The 16,465-nt window shown below is 44.1% G+C and overlaps 2 protein-coding genes across 14 annotated transcripts in view; both read left to right on the forward strand.

Moving 5' to 3' along the window:
* Positions 1 to 1,426: 1,426 nt before the first annotated feature.
* LOC120895974 (alpha-tocopherol transfer protein-like) lies at positions 1,427 to 10,144 on the forward strand. The gene is made up of 5 exons (XM_040299741.1): positions 1,427 to 1,553; positions 8,158 to 8,450; positions 8,848 to 9,039; positions 9,105 to 9,525; positions 9,592 to 10,144. The coding sequence occupies exons 2-5, from the start codon at positions 8,359 to 8,361 to the stop codon at positions 9,775 to 9,777; spliced, it is 891 nt and encodes a 296-aa protein (XP_040155675.1). The 5' UTR covers positions 1,427 to 1,553; positions 8,158 to 8,358; the 3' UTR covers positions 9,778 to 10,144.
* Positions 10,145 to 12,062: 1,918 nt separating this feature from the next.
* Positions 12,063 to 16,465, forward strand: part of LOC120898584 (RIMS-binding protein 2) — a 90,030-nt gene continuing 85,627 nt past the window's right edge. For 2 of the 13 annotated variants that reach the window (XM_040304638.1, XM_040304636.1), the window contains exons 1-2: positions 12,066 to 12,276; positions 15,398 to 15,803. The gene's annotated coding sequence lies outside the window, so the exon portion shown is untranslated. Of the gene's footprint in view, positions 12,277 to 12,941; positions 12,993 to 15,344; positions 15,804 to 16,465 lie in introns of all 13 variants that reach the window. The other 11 variants (XM_040304632.1, XM_040304646.1, XM_040304634.1 and 8 more) reach the window with 10 other exon arrangements.

Consider the following 16,465-nt stretch of genomic DNA (forward strand, 5'->3'; position numbering starts at 1 on the left):
TGGCGGCCGAAGACGAAACCGAAACCGAAAAGGGAAGCGCAACCGAACCGGCGAAGGTCAATTAAAATTGTTAATTGATGTTAATTGTTCGATAAACATTGTTCTGCCCAGCGATAAACTTTTTACTGCCCCCGTTCCGGCGCTTTGTGGCCCGTGCAGAAGTATTCGGAGGGAGAAAGGAGTTTGCCGTACTACTCTTCTGCCAGCTGATGCTTTCTTGCCTTGGGTAGGGCCTATCTCCGTAATGGATTCAACTTGAACATTGGGATGTTTGGCGAAACTGTACAAAATGAAACGAAATCATGTTTCATCGTAGCTGCGATGGTGACTGGTATTGCTGCTGGCCCGTAAAAGTGATAGCAGCCCGTGATTTTGTCCTTTTAATTGGTCTTGTTGAAGCACAATCACATGTATTTGTCTTTATTACAGTGTCCGAAATAGAAGGGGAAGTGCAAGTAAAAATGTATCGTTTAGCGCAAAAATATTTTTTACACAAATTTGTGGGCAACGAAAGCCCTTCAAGCCCACGACGAGTAATGTACAAAATCGTGCCGGCGCAGACATTCCATCGGAGCTTAATTTATTCCATTTTCGCGTTGTTTGCTGCCGCGTGTACGTATTCGATAGCGTGATATGATACGAGATGTATGGGGTTTCCTTTGCTCGTTTTGTGGTGTGAGTAAAATACGTGGCGAATGATAATTGCAAGTAATCGTGCTAAATGCATCCAAACACCGACAGTGCGCCACTGTGAGCGAAATTGAAGCAGTGATAGCAAAACGAGTTTAATCGTGTTAAATATTACGGTATGACCTTTAGTACCATAAATATTTATCAAAAAAATATTTACAACGTAAATATGTTACACCATCTAAACTTAAATAGAAACATGTTTTATCATTTCAACAATAGAAAGTAAAAATAATTATAAAATTAGATGTTATACCAAAAAGGAAACAAAAATTCTACAAATTCTCAAAACTCATTTCTTACAATCTCAACATGGATAGAAAAGCTAGTCAATTGCAGTTTGCTGCATGTGTAAACCTTTCTGCAAGAGGCTTTTTCCCCGAAGGTGTCGCGTGACGATGATAAAATAATAACACGATTTACGTACACACTTCCACACAAATAGCTCCCTACACACATACTCTTTTCACGTGAATCTCAGCATACCAGACGAGAGCATTGCAAGCTGCATCGGTGCTGCTTCCCGACAGCCATCCACCATAAGCCATTTGCCTCCGACGAGCCCATCTCGTACAGAGCTCGCGCATGGCTTCCAGCTCCTCCATTTCCTCTCTCTAGCCGTGCCTTTCAAGCTCGACGAACAAGCTCGTCCAAAAGCCCCCGTCCAGAGCTCGCCCCACCAGACCCGGCGCTTGGCAAAAAAGAACCACCGCAAACACGACTCTGCCACTTGCGTGAACCGCTCAGGCTCGGCGCAGTTTGATCGTGCACAGCAGCGAGGCAACATCGTTCGTCGTCTGTTGCAGAGTCTTCCGTTTCGCGGGTCCGAGCTTTTATTACGGGTGTTTGCGCGCCAACTTTATGTGAGTGGTGTTTTCTTTCCTCTGTTTTTTTTTTATTCGCTCGCACTTTGGCTGTGTGCGGGATCTGTTTAGCCGTTGGAATTTGCTCTTCCAATTCCGTGTACACTGTGGGCATGTGTTTGAGTGCAGGTGGTGTGCAGCGCTTGCAAGAGCATATTTTGATTGCAGCGTTTTACTGTGAGCCCCCCGCCGCTGGCGCGTGGAGAAACTCCGAACGGCAGTTTATGTTTTTCTCGTGTACAAGTGTGCGTTTAAGTGTGCGAAGAAAAGTGTCGTCCATTGCGGTGGCTTTCTCTGTGGGAAATGGAGATCGCTGCACTGAACTGTAAATTGAAAACATCAGACTTTTTCAGTTCAACTGTGCTGCAAACAATGAGCAACGTAATATGAAGAGCAATTTTTGTATTGGTGTGTTGTGTTCGTGCTCTGCCCTTGCCAATGATTTTTATTCCAATGAACCAGATCGTACAGCTAAAATGAATTCATGCAATTGTTTTAATGATTTTGAGTTAAACTAAAATACACAAAAACTAAGCCTGATTTGACAGTCCCTTCAGCTTGTCATGTGTGTCTACCCTTCAGCCAATGGCACAATATGCACGCCAATGCGCCTTTGGTGAATGCCTCATCGAAAAGCGAAAGTGAATGAAAGTGAAAACAATTCGTGTTTCAGTCTCTGCTAAGGAAATTTCTGCTTTATAATACGAAAGGTGCAAAAAACAAGGAAAACCAATCGCATAAAACGATAGAGAAGGAGAAAAAGAGACAGAGATAGATAGAAACAAATAAATGTTGGTGAGGTTACAAAGCGAAATAAAGTGGTGATGCAAAAATGTTAAAAATAAGCTAAACAGTTAATACTCTTTGATGTTTTCAAACGTTGATACTATGTATATTAGTGAATTGTTTTTTATTATTATTTTGGATGCTATAAAAGCCCTCGAAACATCAGTAAGGCTGCAATCGGTATAAATTACATGCAACTCGGACAGAGCATTGGTGAGATTGAGTTTTATGTCACTTACTCGAGAAGCCCCATAGCGCAACAGAGAAATGATGATACGCCATTATTTCTATTGTTCGCTTTTCTGTATCTTCAATTATATTTTTACCAAACCATGGCATTCAACAGCGTTCGTCCATGGGTCACCTACTTTCGCAACAATGTTAATGCACCCGGCGGACGAATGCACTTTTTACGCAAATACAAAAGCCAACAGAGAAGACGCTGCTTCATCTTTGGTTGGTGTTGGGAGCCAATTATCAATTAACGTCTGTAATTGGCTTGCAGCGAAATGATTTCGTTCGACTGTACGGGTGCCAGTAGGTGTTGCAACAGCTTATTACATTTATATTGCTCCCACATCAGCATCCAATCAATGGCTTATAATTATCTCCAACTGTCCGGCTAGGAGGGGTACAGATTCTTTTTTCTTCTTATCTAATCGTGCAAATTTCCGATACTGAAATGACTGTAGAAACGACGTCGTTAGTAGGTCGTTCATTAGAGCGACACATTTCGAACCATTGTTTGTTAATTGAAATTGAGATGAAAATTGTTCTGCCGCGATACTAACGATACTTACTTTGTTGTCAAATGGATAAAATAACATAAGAAATTTCAACTAAAAAAATACTGTTTAACAGGCGTTAGAAAAGTAATGCTAAAAACTAAAACTACATCAAACAATGCAATGATAGTAGCCATGAGTAAAATCCAACACACCATACCGATGTCATAGTCAAAGAAACATGCAAAACACTGTTCATAGCCACATTCTTCTAATGCAACCGATCGAACCTACATGCATGGACTGGTTGCGATCGCCCAGGAAGGAAGAATGCACCTACATCAACAGTTGCAATAAAAAATCGATTCAGTCGTGTCGATCCGGATCGGATGCAATCGGTGCCCGCCCTAAAAACCTTGGCCGGGAGTGTACAAACAAACGTCAGACACCCCCCCGAGCCCCGAGTTTATCAGAACGACCTTGGACGGGGAAGGGGTAGCATCAAAGCAAGAAGGCGTTCGATTATGTCGATTATGCAGCCGGACGATCGCAACTGCACCGCCCAATGCCGCAACGCGGTAGGATGAGTATCGATGCGGCTGCTAACCTTGTTCTTTGGTTGTTGCGGTTTGCTGCAATCATCCGGCCAGCCAGTTGGGCTGATCAATGTTACAGTATTTTTTGTATTGTTGCTTCTCTCTCTCTTTTGTTAAACAGAACAACGTGGAGAAGCGTGATGTAATTGTACTTTCATTGCAGGCAGTTACCACCGCACGGCTCGGCAAGACTTTTGCGATCGGCGATCGGATGGGCAGCTGAATGTGGGTCAATGTTTAGCTCGGGTTTGTTTTTGCAGCATGAACTTTACACGCGTGCGATAATGTTGCTTACGCTATTATGAGAGAGAGAGAGAGAGTGAGAGAAAATGTGTGTAACAATAACAAGGTTACTTTTTCCAGCTGCTTCTGGCAATTGTAGTGCGGACTAATGTGAGAAAAGTGCAAGTTTCGCACAAAACTAATGCTGTCCAACAGATATGCAATTTAGTGAAAATCCTTGACACAGTACTTTCTAAACTGCGCGTCTTTTGGGTCGCCCCATTACCATACACTTTTGTCTATCGAGCTTCGATTACAATATGCATTACCTGCGCAGCAACACTTTCATGTGAGCGATTCTAATGACGGATCCAGCCACTGACTATGGCCACTGTTAGAACTCACCTTTTCCGTTAGTCTCAATAGCCCCGCTCAACCCTTGGTTCAAGGTTAAATATGGACAGTGGTTATGTGATTACCATCACCCATATATTGCACACCGTAAAGGATGTAACGGCGACGTGCAGAACCCGCCGGTTTACGACGATTTACGTCAGTCGAACCACGATGGTAACCAGTTTCCCGGGAACGAACGGGACGTGACGATCGTGGCGTGCTGGAACTATTTTAGCTGTTTTTTTGTTGTTGAATTTTTGAGTGTCTGGTCAAAACAACTGGCAGGGGAAACAGAAGATATCATCAAAATAAAAAATGAAATCGTCTGTCATTGACTTTGTGTTTGATGTGTGCGATCAAGTACGATGATTACGTAATTTGAGAAGCACTTTGAATGGTTGTTGAGACAAATCACTTCAGACACGGAACTCACTGAAGATCTTCTTGAGTCATGATCATCAATTGTGTGTGCTGTATGGATGAAGAGGAGTGATGGGATGTTAGATAAGTCTATTTTTTACCTTTTTTGATTACCATTCATTTTTATAAACAGATTTTATACCATAGGCTCATAATAACTAAAAATATATTCGTACATTCAGTCAAGAGAGAAGGTTGGCGCTTCAAAACAAACCCAATCATTAAGAGCGATTCCGATATTGAACGACAGGCTTCAATCCTCAGAAACATCAAATGAGATGCGTACCTGTCATAAATGATTCCACCAGTGTAAGTGTTAAAGTGTTGTGCCCCACATACACTTCGCACAAGGAACACATACACACACACACACTCACACGTGTAAAAATAAATGCTTAAAAAGATTGTGTAACCTCGTTAGCGCCTTTCGCAGCTGAAACGAAACACACGGACAAAGATACGGCCAAAGAAATGCGGCACGTCACTGACCACACCGTCACCGTACAATTTGTACCGAGCATACGTACACTACCCCTCCGGGTCATAGCTACGTATAGTAACGTAATACGGGTACGGTAGGGGTTGACGGAACGTTAATTTTTGGACAAGTACCCACCGCATGGTGCTTCGTGCTTCCCGGAGCTTCCTCGGGAATGGAGGGGATTGGATCGACCCGTGACAGAGGAGCTGCGGTGCCGCCGGGGCTAATAGCATTCACATAATCTCTCAAAACAGAACGCACGGCAAGGGTCAATGGAAAGAAAAGGTGGATCGGTACGGTGACGGCATGAAAGTGAGTTGTTGCTCACGCGGCAGAGTATCAAGTGCGTTGGGAGTACGTTCGCTTTCGATTACATCGGGCAATTTGTGCGATTGTTTGGGTGTGATTTTGGATCTGATGATATGCTTTTTTTTAGAACTGTTTACTCAATAATTACATAACTTCATATCTAGAGGTAGGAAAGGTTAAAGGAATTTTGGTTATTATGAGATGTGATTTATTATATTCGCATAAAGTCAAGTTGGCTTAGCTTATTAAATTAGCTGGATCCATCGCTTTTTATATGAATCAAACTGGCAATACCTGCAACACCATTACTAGCTATATCTGTAAGCTATTGGTGTTAATTTGAAATGTTTAATAACAACTGCCTTGCCGTAACACATACCATAATAGTGGTGGGAGAGTGGGATAAACTCTTCTTCCTGTAGGGGTTTTGGTTTTAAGGCAATCAGGCCCGCGCAATGGAGATGGAAGACACATCATTATGCCATTACGCAGATGAATGGCGGACAGATTATTCACGTACCCCTACACCCTACCCTTGCCTTACGTTTCCACATAACTGCTCGGGTTTTTGGAGCTAACCCGCTTCATCTGTGTTGGTCTGACACAAAAACAACTCCCGGTGGTAGTGTACACGCACATGACGCTGAAGCAGCTGCTAGACATTTCCCCCCGGAGGTGGCACACAGCAAGCTGCATGGAAGTAGTGCACCGTGCCATGTACCTCCCAGCCGTTCGGGTGGGGGGAAACATAAAGAGAAATGGAAAGTTTTCGCCAGCCACATCTCTCGAGTGCGCTTCTATTCCCCACACACACACACGACTGTGCTCAAGCGGATGTGGAAAGTTATGATGCTAGTGACAACCTTTTTTTTGTTTTGTTGCTTAAATTTGTTTATCATCCATTTGCGCTAGGGCTATGGGAAGCTGTTCCTAGACGGATATCAACAACAGGTGGCTGTTTATGGGTTCACCGGAAAGGAGATCCCAGCTGGGGAAAGTGACCTTCACACACTCGGGGAGGGATATTTTATAAAATGTTTCTTTTAGTACCGTGTTGCGCTATGAATAAATTATCAAAGAGTTTTACATTCCTAGATGATGCGAAAGTTGACAAAAAGTCTCGCCAGACATGGGTTTCCCTATTGGTAGTTAACAAAGCGTGGTAGCAGAACGCTTTAGTGAAAAAATAAAAGAAATACATATTTTACAAAATATGTTTCCAAGTTTATCAGCTTAATTAATGATCAGTCCAATCCATTTTAGCCCAATGATATAAAGATACTGTTTTCAAAGCTCTCCAACATGCATATTTAACAAGTGTTCATATATGGAGCATGTAAAACAATGTTTAGCGTCCGATTGGGGCAAGACTTCTTAGAAGGACTCACAATTACAAAAGGTCGCTAATGCTTTCGTTAGAAAACGTTTTACATTCGTTTGAAGGTTTATGCTCAGTATGAAGCACGTTCACGTACAGCTAATTTGACATGACATCTTGAACAAATGAATTTCTACACAGATGAACTAATGCTTCCAAGAAGGGGACATTTAATTTTCTTGATCGAAAAAGAACCCTCCACTGTTTTGATGGAATTTTGTTGTAAAAAATTCCATCGCTATACCCTTCAGTTGCGCAACGGATTTCATTTGTGAGGCGCACAAAACAGTCTATTAGCCACTGTATTAATTACCATATGCTCACCCTTGACCACTCATACAGCAGTAGCAATCGGTCACCATGACAAAAAGAAGTACCTGTTCGGTCAACTTTTGCGTTAAAATATGAGCTCACAAATTCGTCAATCTGTCCTTGAAGATGATGTATGCAAAGCTACTCCACCTAACCACGACAATGGGCAACACAGTGTTAGCATGGACAAAAACTAAAATGCCACCAACACGCACGTTTGTTTCCCTGTCGCGGCAGACGAGTGTGGCGCCGTGTTGATGGCTGGATGATTTTACCGAGACGCGTCTGACGCACCTTTACATGCGCGTTACGCTTGCCTGAGCTTTCGATGGCCAAGGTTATGTCGGGACGTATGTACGTTTTATTGCCATTTGGTTGGGGTTTGATTCGCACGTTCGCGAGTAGGAAAGCAAAGGAACAAACAATGGCACAATCATACATGTCTATATGTATTTGAGACATTTTATTGTTCTTTTTTGTTTATGTTGCATCAGGCGTTGTATGTTTGTGGATTTTTAGTAATTCTCAGAACGATCCAAATCAAAACAAAATATGAATTGTGTCACATAGAGTTACAACTTTAATTTTGAACTGTTTTATGCTAGACGCTTGTCTGATTGTTTAATTTTTCTGATATTTTAATGTACCATTGTTTGTCGATGAAATAACGAGTTTTACAATAATGTTTACGTAAAAAAAGGAATGTTCAACACTTGAAGACTAGCGGTGAACTATTCGACAAAAAAGTAAACTTAATGAAATCCGCCCCATTTTTGCACACAACCAACAAAACGCTACAATGCTGTTATCTATGCACATTATGTTGGATCGCACCTTCAATAGTTTTCCTGGGAACGAATCATCACCCAGGACAACAGCCTGTGCGATGGAGGGCAACAGCCTGTGCGAACGACAACTTTTGGACAAGCGAGGAAACGATGCCGAGTAATTTAAAATATTCATTTCTTCCATTCCTCAGCGCTTGACAGACATCCAAGCAGCACAAAAAAAAAGTTAATAGAACGCGCACTTGGCCATTTGCTCCGCCACTTCGTCTAGTGCGTGCTGGCAACGGCGTCTACCGTGCAGACAGGAGAGCTGCCGGTACCGGAGAGTGTCTGCCGAGTGGTGAAAAGCTCACTTAGTCGAGGAGGAAAAAAGCCCACCCTTAGTGCCAATAATGACCACTTTATCACATCCCTTCAAAGACAGTCCGGAGCCGCTGGAAGTGCCCAAAGAGCATGCCGCCAACGTGGACACCCTGTACGAATGGTAAGTGAGTGGGGAGTAGAGATAAGGGGAGGGGGAGCAGCGAAGGGGAAATTTCTCTCGGTTTGATGACTTCATTTGCTTGATTAAATGCAGAATGCGTAAGCAGACTGGTAGCATTGGAGCGCTGGGCAATGATTATTTGAAAAAAAAAACCGTGGGGTAAACAATAATTTCCATACACTGCCTGCAGTGCTTTTTTGCTGTCGCCAGTTACCAGGCCTCTGCCCCATACGCTGAAAATGAATCGACTTGTCGTGTGCTGAATTATTCAAAGTGTAGAACGCACAGCAATTGGCGGCTTAGTTTTAACGTCGATGTTGGCGTATTTAATGTTTGCTTTGGTCAATTTGTAGTGTGTACCAAAAGTCACTCGAACTCTGTGTTTTAAATTCTGCAGGATAAAAGAACAGCCACGGTTTCCTGCCTTCTCCAAAAATCATGCCCACCTATTCCTGCACGCCTGTCTCTGGAACGTGGACGATGCCAAAAAAGCGCTACAGAAGTACTCGCAGATTCACGCCAACTCGCCGGAAATCTTCGACAACCGAGACATCATGGGAGCAGGTGTGCAGATGACACTGAACGCCACGTAAGTAGAAGCACAAAGAAGAGGACGGAGCAGCAAAAGCAATCACTGGTCCCATTTCTATCCAGACACATGGTAGCACTGCCAAGGACGACGCCGGAAGGCTACCGGTTGCTCTACTACCGACTTTCCGACACGGATCCGTCCAAGATGAACTTTACCGAGGCGGTGAAATCGTTCTGCATGTTCAACGACGCCCAGATCAGTGTGGACGGCATTATGGAGGGGTACATCGTCATCTTCGACATGAAGGGCGTCCGGTTGGGGCATCTGGCCCGCGTACAGTTTAGCCCGCTGCGAGTGTTCATGAGCTACATCCAGGATGCGCATCCGGTGCGGCTGAAGAAGATCTACATCGTGCACACGGCGTCGTTCATCAATCAGGTGATGGCACTGGTGAAACCGCTGATTAAGTCGGAACTACTCGGGCTGCTGCAGTTCACGACCGCCGGCCCAGAAGAGATCGTCGGTGTTGACTACTTGCCGAAGGTTTGCATTCTCATGTCGTCTTACTCCAACATTCGCTCTCTCAATCTTTACTATTTACCTCCGCAGGACTTTGGTGGACCGTTCGATGAGGTCGCGACAATGCACGCGGAGCAAAAGAAGCGCCTCGAGACGGAGTATCGAGATTGGCTGATGGATTCCGGCGCACTGAAGGAAGCGCCCAAGCAGAAAAACTCCAACTCCAACTCCATCAAACCGCCGGTCAAAGCGTTTCGGGGGCTCGAAATCGACTAGTGCGGGTGGCTTGGCCAGATATCGGTCTGTTCGTGATATTATTGGGTTCTAGTGGATGCAATAAATGGATAGAAGGGTGTTTTTTTCGTGTTGTTCCATAGCTAGGGAGACTAACTTTTCGGTTTTTGAAGGATGCAACATGGCGACGGTAAGGCGACGAATCGTCTTGTGGCGATTTCGTTCGACCGCGCTCGGTTTCTGTATCAGTTTGTTATTTTAATCCATAGTCGTAAGGCCGGTTTGATTGTTTTCTTTTTTTTATGTATCTCCGTGTGCCGTGTGTGGAGTGTCGCGAAAGGAACCACGTTCTAGTTGGAATTGTAAATAAAGACAACGAAGCAATAACTTCCATCGGTTGATAAAAAAATGGGGAAGTGTGTATTTTTCTTGGGTATGCTGGAATGAATGTTTGTGTCTGATCTTTTAAACTATTAGGTTTAAAAGTGAAGGAAGGGATGTCGAACAGAGTATCTTACTTTGGCTTTACTAATCAGTCGCAAATAGCCAGTCTGCAGATGAACGTTTGGAATTCATTTCCCTTCCCTTCCTCCGAAAGCTCCTAATAATATTGCTTCTATTGTATTAACAATACTTGCACAGCTTCATGCGTTATATTGTATTTGTGTGTAAGGTTCTGTTCTTTCTATAAATATATATTTTCTTTATTATACGAAATATTTTCTGCAGGCATCTAAATTTTATGGTAAAACAAGTAAAATTTCTTAATGCGTTTGTCGACACTCACGGTCACATTAGCTTTGAAGTATGTGGGTGCAAGACTCAATGTACCTGCCTTGAGGTAATTTCACATCTAAACACACAATCCCACACACTGCCACCGACCATTTCCCTATAAATATCTTCTCCGTGCTCAGGCGCCCCAATCCTTCCACCAACCACAGCTTCACCTCGCAGCCTCCAACAACCGCCACCCGCTCATCTCTTAATGGTGTAGATGCTGTTGATTAAAAGTCTAATCGTGTTTTTCTGGCTCAGTTCCTCCACCGTAAACGTGCAGCTTGGGCTCTGCCACTTTTCCGGCATAATTCCCACCCCACACTTCCTACGCTACATCCTTGCCCTTGCCCACAGTTCAAAGCGCTCGCCCGTTTTGCTGACCCTTAAACGAATCACTGCTGCCTCCCGATTGCCGGGATGGGGTGGAAAAACTTTACGGATTAAAAAGAGGAGAGGAAACAAGCACAAGGCACAAAAGAGCATACACCCCATCGCCGGAATGGACGGGTGCAGTTAAGGGGCAATTTGTTGCTAAACTAAATCCCGACCCGCTTAACCGTTGGGGCGGATGTGAATATTTCGTCTGCTTCCAACCGTTTTTTTTTTTGTTTGCTGCTGCTGGTTGGTTTGTTTTATTTGTTTGTGTTATTTTGCTAAATCATCGTACAACGGAGCATGAGGTAATGACAACAACAAAAAAAAACCCATCCGTCCTGCTCTCTGTAACGTTGGTCAGGCACCAAGAGTCGAAACCTACATTTAAATAAACGAGGTAAAGCGAAAAGCTGTGATACTTGTTTGTGCTTTTGAAACTACATAATTAATAATGAATTAACATTTACAGTACAAAAAGCGGTCATTCCCTAGGTAAATCAACTGGTGGAACCGGTCTGAATGTATGTTGGAGAATTAGTGCTACATCAAAGGAAGGAAATCATGTTTAAGGGTGAAAATAAAGCTTAATAGTGTTTATAAATGCCATATAATAATTAAGATGTGTAGAACTAAGTAGAAGAAACAAGAATCAATTTACTAAAACTACAAAACAATAAAAGCATTAAGCGATAAAGCAAACGATAACCCATAACACTTGCCATCCGATGAATCACCCTGTCAAAAAAGCTCCGCACTCAAACTTGTGAGTGACGGCTTCCGATTTTTCCGACACTCATGAGAGCTACTCCCCAAATTTCGCTCTTAATGCGCCGACGCTAGAATATCTCCACACCAGCAGCAGCAGCAGCAGCATCAACAGCAGCCTGAACAAACGCATGCAAGCTTTTGTTCAATGTTGAATCAAAATAAAAGAATCCTGGAAAGAAAGAGAGCCCGACCACCCGTGCCGCTGTATGTGTTGGTGGGAAAGCAGCCAAGCGGGCTATCCAAAGCGAAAGCAGAAGCAGGACAGCAATGATGGCGATTTGTTGCCCCGAAACGGGTCTCTGCCGTGTCTCGTCTGCAGTTGCATAACATCGTGACGTGTTGGTTCTCCCCCCTAACCCCCATTATTCGTGCTGGGGCGTCCTCGTGAAGCGGACGCTCAGCGCTAGGAGGCGCTCGGATCGATGGCACTCGGGAGTATTGGCCCGCACATCGCAGGAACCCAGACTGACGGAACGGACGGCGTATCTGTTCAGAAAGAGTTGCACTGTTCCAGTGGCCAGTGGTGCGTAGAGAAGTGACCCAAATTCCAACTCCAACTGGTGTCGCTTCCCTCCAGCTCGACATACCCTGCAGCAGGGCGAGGACGTGGTCAACACGGTTAGCAGGTTTTCTAGTCGAAGGATTTGTTTTCTACCAGGGTGCAAAGAAAAGCAGCCACCGTGCAGTGAACGATACCATCGTGGTGAAAATTTAAACCCCAGACAGATACGGGCCCGAGTGAAAACGGAGTGGCCAGAAGTTTGTTAAATCAATCAATCGCTACACAAAAGTTACCGTATCGATGCGTTGCGTTAAATATGGAGAAATACGCCCTCATCAGTGGATTTGTTGCACCGTTTCTTTTTTTTGCTTCTGGATTTTTGAGAATGGTGAAAATGGATTGTCGATTGTGAACCATTTTGCGAGTCTTGAACCGTGAAAAAGCACTACCCTACGGCAGTTTACCACTACCAAACGAGTGTATCAGTGTGCGTGTGTGTCTGTGCCCGTGGACGTGTGTTTCTCGTACCTAGCAGGCTTAGTAGATAAGAATGTTTTTCGTGTCGGAGTATACTTGCCGAGTGAATGGCAAACATTTGAAGGAATGCTTGAAACTGTGTTTTTTCATAGTTCGTATTCAATCGATTAGTGAATGCGAAATTCTTATCTTATCTTTCAAAAAAAAAAAAACACACACACACACACACACACTCGCTTCCTCACTCTGTGTCACTTTTATACACGCACTCTCTCACACACTCATACACCCATTTTGTCCCAAGTCGACGAGCAGAGCTGCCTACCTTAGTGCACTGAGTCAACCAAACCAGAATGTTAGTAGAAGCGTTTTACAATAGACCACACGAACAATAACCTGTTTTAAGTGTCAGTTTCATTGTGAAAACTATGTGCCTACCCCTGCCCACTATCATGCACAACCGATCCGCTGAACCTATATGCCTGTGGTAGTGATACTGCTGGCGAAGCGACAGCTAGTGTACGTTAGTGTGCGCGAAAGGTATAGCCGTGCTCATCGTTCGCACACGTACATCGCTATGGAAAAGCTTTCTCACAATGGCGGCACCACCGACAAAGCTCGCCCGATTGCTGAGCGTGCGGTTGTGTGAGTGCAGTGCGGATGCGTAAGGATTGCGTGTTCGCAAGAACGCCCTAAAGTGTATGGGTGTGTGCGCGTGTGAAAATGTGTATGTGTGTGAGTTTGTGTGTGTGAATTGAACAAATGGAAGATACCAGGATAGCAGGAAGGATGCTGTTACGCTTGGGACCAACAGCATTACCAGGCTGTGGATGAGAGACGCAGCGGGGGAATGGGGGTGCAACAATCATGCTGATACGCGAAGTGGGACAGTAGCGCACAGTATCGGTCGCTCGTTGCAGCAGCAACAGCAGCAGCAGCAGCAGCAGCAGCAGCAACAACAACAACAGTAGTTGCAGTTGACAAAGCAACAGTACTTGAAAGCATCTCAGTTTGGTGTAGTGAAGCAGTGACGAGTGTACTTTTCTGTCCGGTGGTCTGCTGATGTACCAGCAATAAGGAAAATTGGTGCTCCAGAAAATTTCACATTGTTATACGATTTTACACTGTTATACGATTATAAGTAGAACGTTTTCTCTATCCGCTGTAGCGTATGTGAGAGAAAAAATGTACTACAACAGAAATATAGCGTGAAAAATTTAATCCCATTTGTATGACAACCTCTTCACTGAATGTGATATATGTTGCTGCGAAGCTGACAGTGAACTTTGTACTTGTCGGTAAGAGACGAACATACCCTCTCCAATATGAAATAAAACCAACCAGCATGAATGTACATGTGCTCCTAGCCCTCCCCGTACCAACGCGCAAATAGGAATTAGCCGAAAAATAAAAGTTAATTAAAAGTTGTGTTTCCCTTGTCATCGTCTAGCTGACGGGGGAGCATTTGGGAGGGAGTTGGTTGCACCAAACGCTTCCATCGCTGCGGTATTTTAACTGCATCACATAGTTTTCACGCCGAAACGGTAGCGGATTAAATGGATCTTGATTTTGTTTTTCTTCTTTTTGCTTTCTTGTACATGTTGCCTTTGTTGCCCTCTTTCCGAGCAGTGTCATGTGACTTGGAATGGAATGGTATGGTAAAAACGATAACTTCATGCTTTTTCCGATGATCCTGCTAGCTGTGTGTGTGGTTTTATACACTACTTTGCATACCTTCAGGGGCATATTAACTTTTCGTCCAAACAATTGCGGTGCTTTACGATATTTCCACAACGAGAGTAATGTCCACTAAAGCCGAGCCCATTCCACCGATTATCTGTAGTTTATGTGCATGGCAAACTGGTTTCGCAGATGGACGATTCTTTGTTCTTTCAAATTACGTTCTACTATCCGCTGTACGGTCGTAAACTCAAAAACAAAAAAAACTTTTTAGAGCTCTCCGTCCCGTTTTCCCCCAACCGTGAACAGTATGACTTTTCTGTATGTCACACTATAATTTGTGTGTGTCTGTGTATGTGTGTATGATGAATCACAATTGCACTAGCACTCATCCACTCACGCGCGTTCCAACATCCCACGAGGTTCCGTTCGTCACGAGGTGACACACCACTTTCGACACCAGCTTTATCCATGAAAGCGCTTTTGATGATCTGCCCGTTCTCAATCAGCAAACGGAGCACAAGTTTTTATTATTCATCATTGCTGCTTTATTGCAGAGACCGATATTCCTGCTCCCGGTGCCTCCGTATGTGTTCGAGAGAGATAGATAGTAAGAGAAAGAGAAAAAGAAAGATAGAGAAAGAGAAAGAGAGAGAGAGAGAGAGAGAGAGAGAGAGAGAGAGATTGAGTGAAAGATGTGAATTCATCCATCCCAGCTATGCACTAAATGTGCATCGGCACAGAGAAGATGCGCTTGTCGAACATAAAATAGGATGATTTATCAAAGCGTTCCAAAAAAACGAAGAAACTTGCAGGACTAAAAAGTGATCAAAAGTAAACGTTCTTTGTATGGTGATGGTGATAGTGACTGGTGTGTTTGCATGCGTGCAACTCAATAACTGTCCGGGTACAAAAGACAACGTATAATATTCCAATGGAATAAGTTGTGGGTTACAGGCGTTTCTCATAAATAACTCGAACTATCCCATCTCGAAATAACAATAATGTAGATCATAATTTCCTACAGATGGTGTTCCTCATTTTTTCAAATAAAATATTTGTCGTTTTCATCCCGGGTAGCTGAAAAGTGATAGTAGATGCGACGTGTTCGCAGCTCGTGCCTTTTTCAGTGAGTAGTTTTTGGGACAACCGTCAGCGAACACTAGTCTGCCACGGTCACACACGGTGCCACCGTTTCGAGTGAGTGAGGAAAGGTGTGAGTGCGTCGTCCGATGTGTGTATGTGCGTAGGTGTGTGAGCCACTGGTTCGCTTCCATGTGTTGGTCCCGGTCGGCGTGAAACGGCGGATTCGTTCCACATCTTCCCACGGAATCACGTCCCAAGCGGAGCTGCTCCACACCGAACCCGCAACCCAGCGCTGTAGCGTACCGTCAAGCAATGGTGCCACTTTAGAACGCGGCTACGAACGACTCATCCGCTACCATAGGCGAATTTGGAAGGAGGACAAGCAGAACAAATCATTCAGGTGAGTAGTATATCGAATAAAAACAAACCATCGGAAAAGGGACGTTTTCCAATCAACAGTTACATCTACCGGGCTGGAATATTATGCATAGGATCCTTCCTTAAAACAGCTCCGCCATCAACTATTTTCTCCTGTATAAATAATGGAATACTCCCGGTGCCGCAAACCGTTGCATTTCACAACTGCAGCAGCGGCACAACACCATTAATTTTCTCACTATCGCCCAAACTGTCACACCGTTTCGCTGTCCAGCCGCGCACCACACTCACACCCAATATCAAGAGTGCATCGCGCTGTCGTGTCGTGACTATTAGGCATGTTATTTATGTGTCGGGAAAATTTATGTGAACTCCGCTGGCTGCTCCTATCCTGCTACATTCCACTCGATGGAATGGCGGCCCACGAAAACGCGGTAGACATACATGGCCGAGGATGTACGCGAATGCATTTACCAGCGATTGTGATTTTTATCGCACGCAACAATGTGCCGGAGGGGGGGGGGTATGTAAATATGTGCTTAAATACTATCCATCCAATTCTTGTCACCCTCCTCCTCTGTCCTGACTGCATTAATAGCGGCGTTTGAAACACTGTCACTTCATTCATGTAATTTTTACGCCTGTGAAGTAACAAAAAAAGGCTACATCAAAGATAAACGATGT

The sequence above is a fragment of the Anopheles arabiensis genome, chromosome 2 (assembly GCF_016920715.1).
Source record: "Anopheles arabiensis isolate DONGOLA chromosome 2, AaraD3, whole genome shotgun sequence".
In the NCBI taxonomy this organism is placed as follows: Eukaryota; Metazoa; Arthropoda; class Insecta; order Diptera; family Culicidae; genus Anopheles; species Anopheles arabiensis.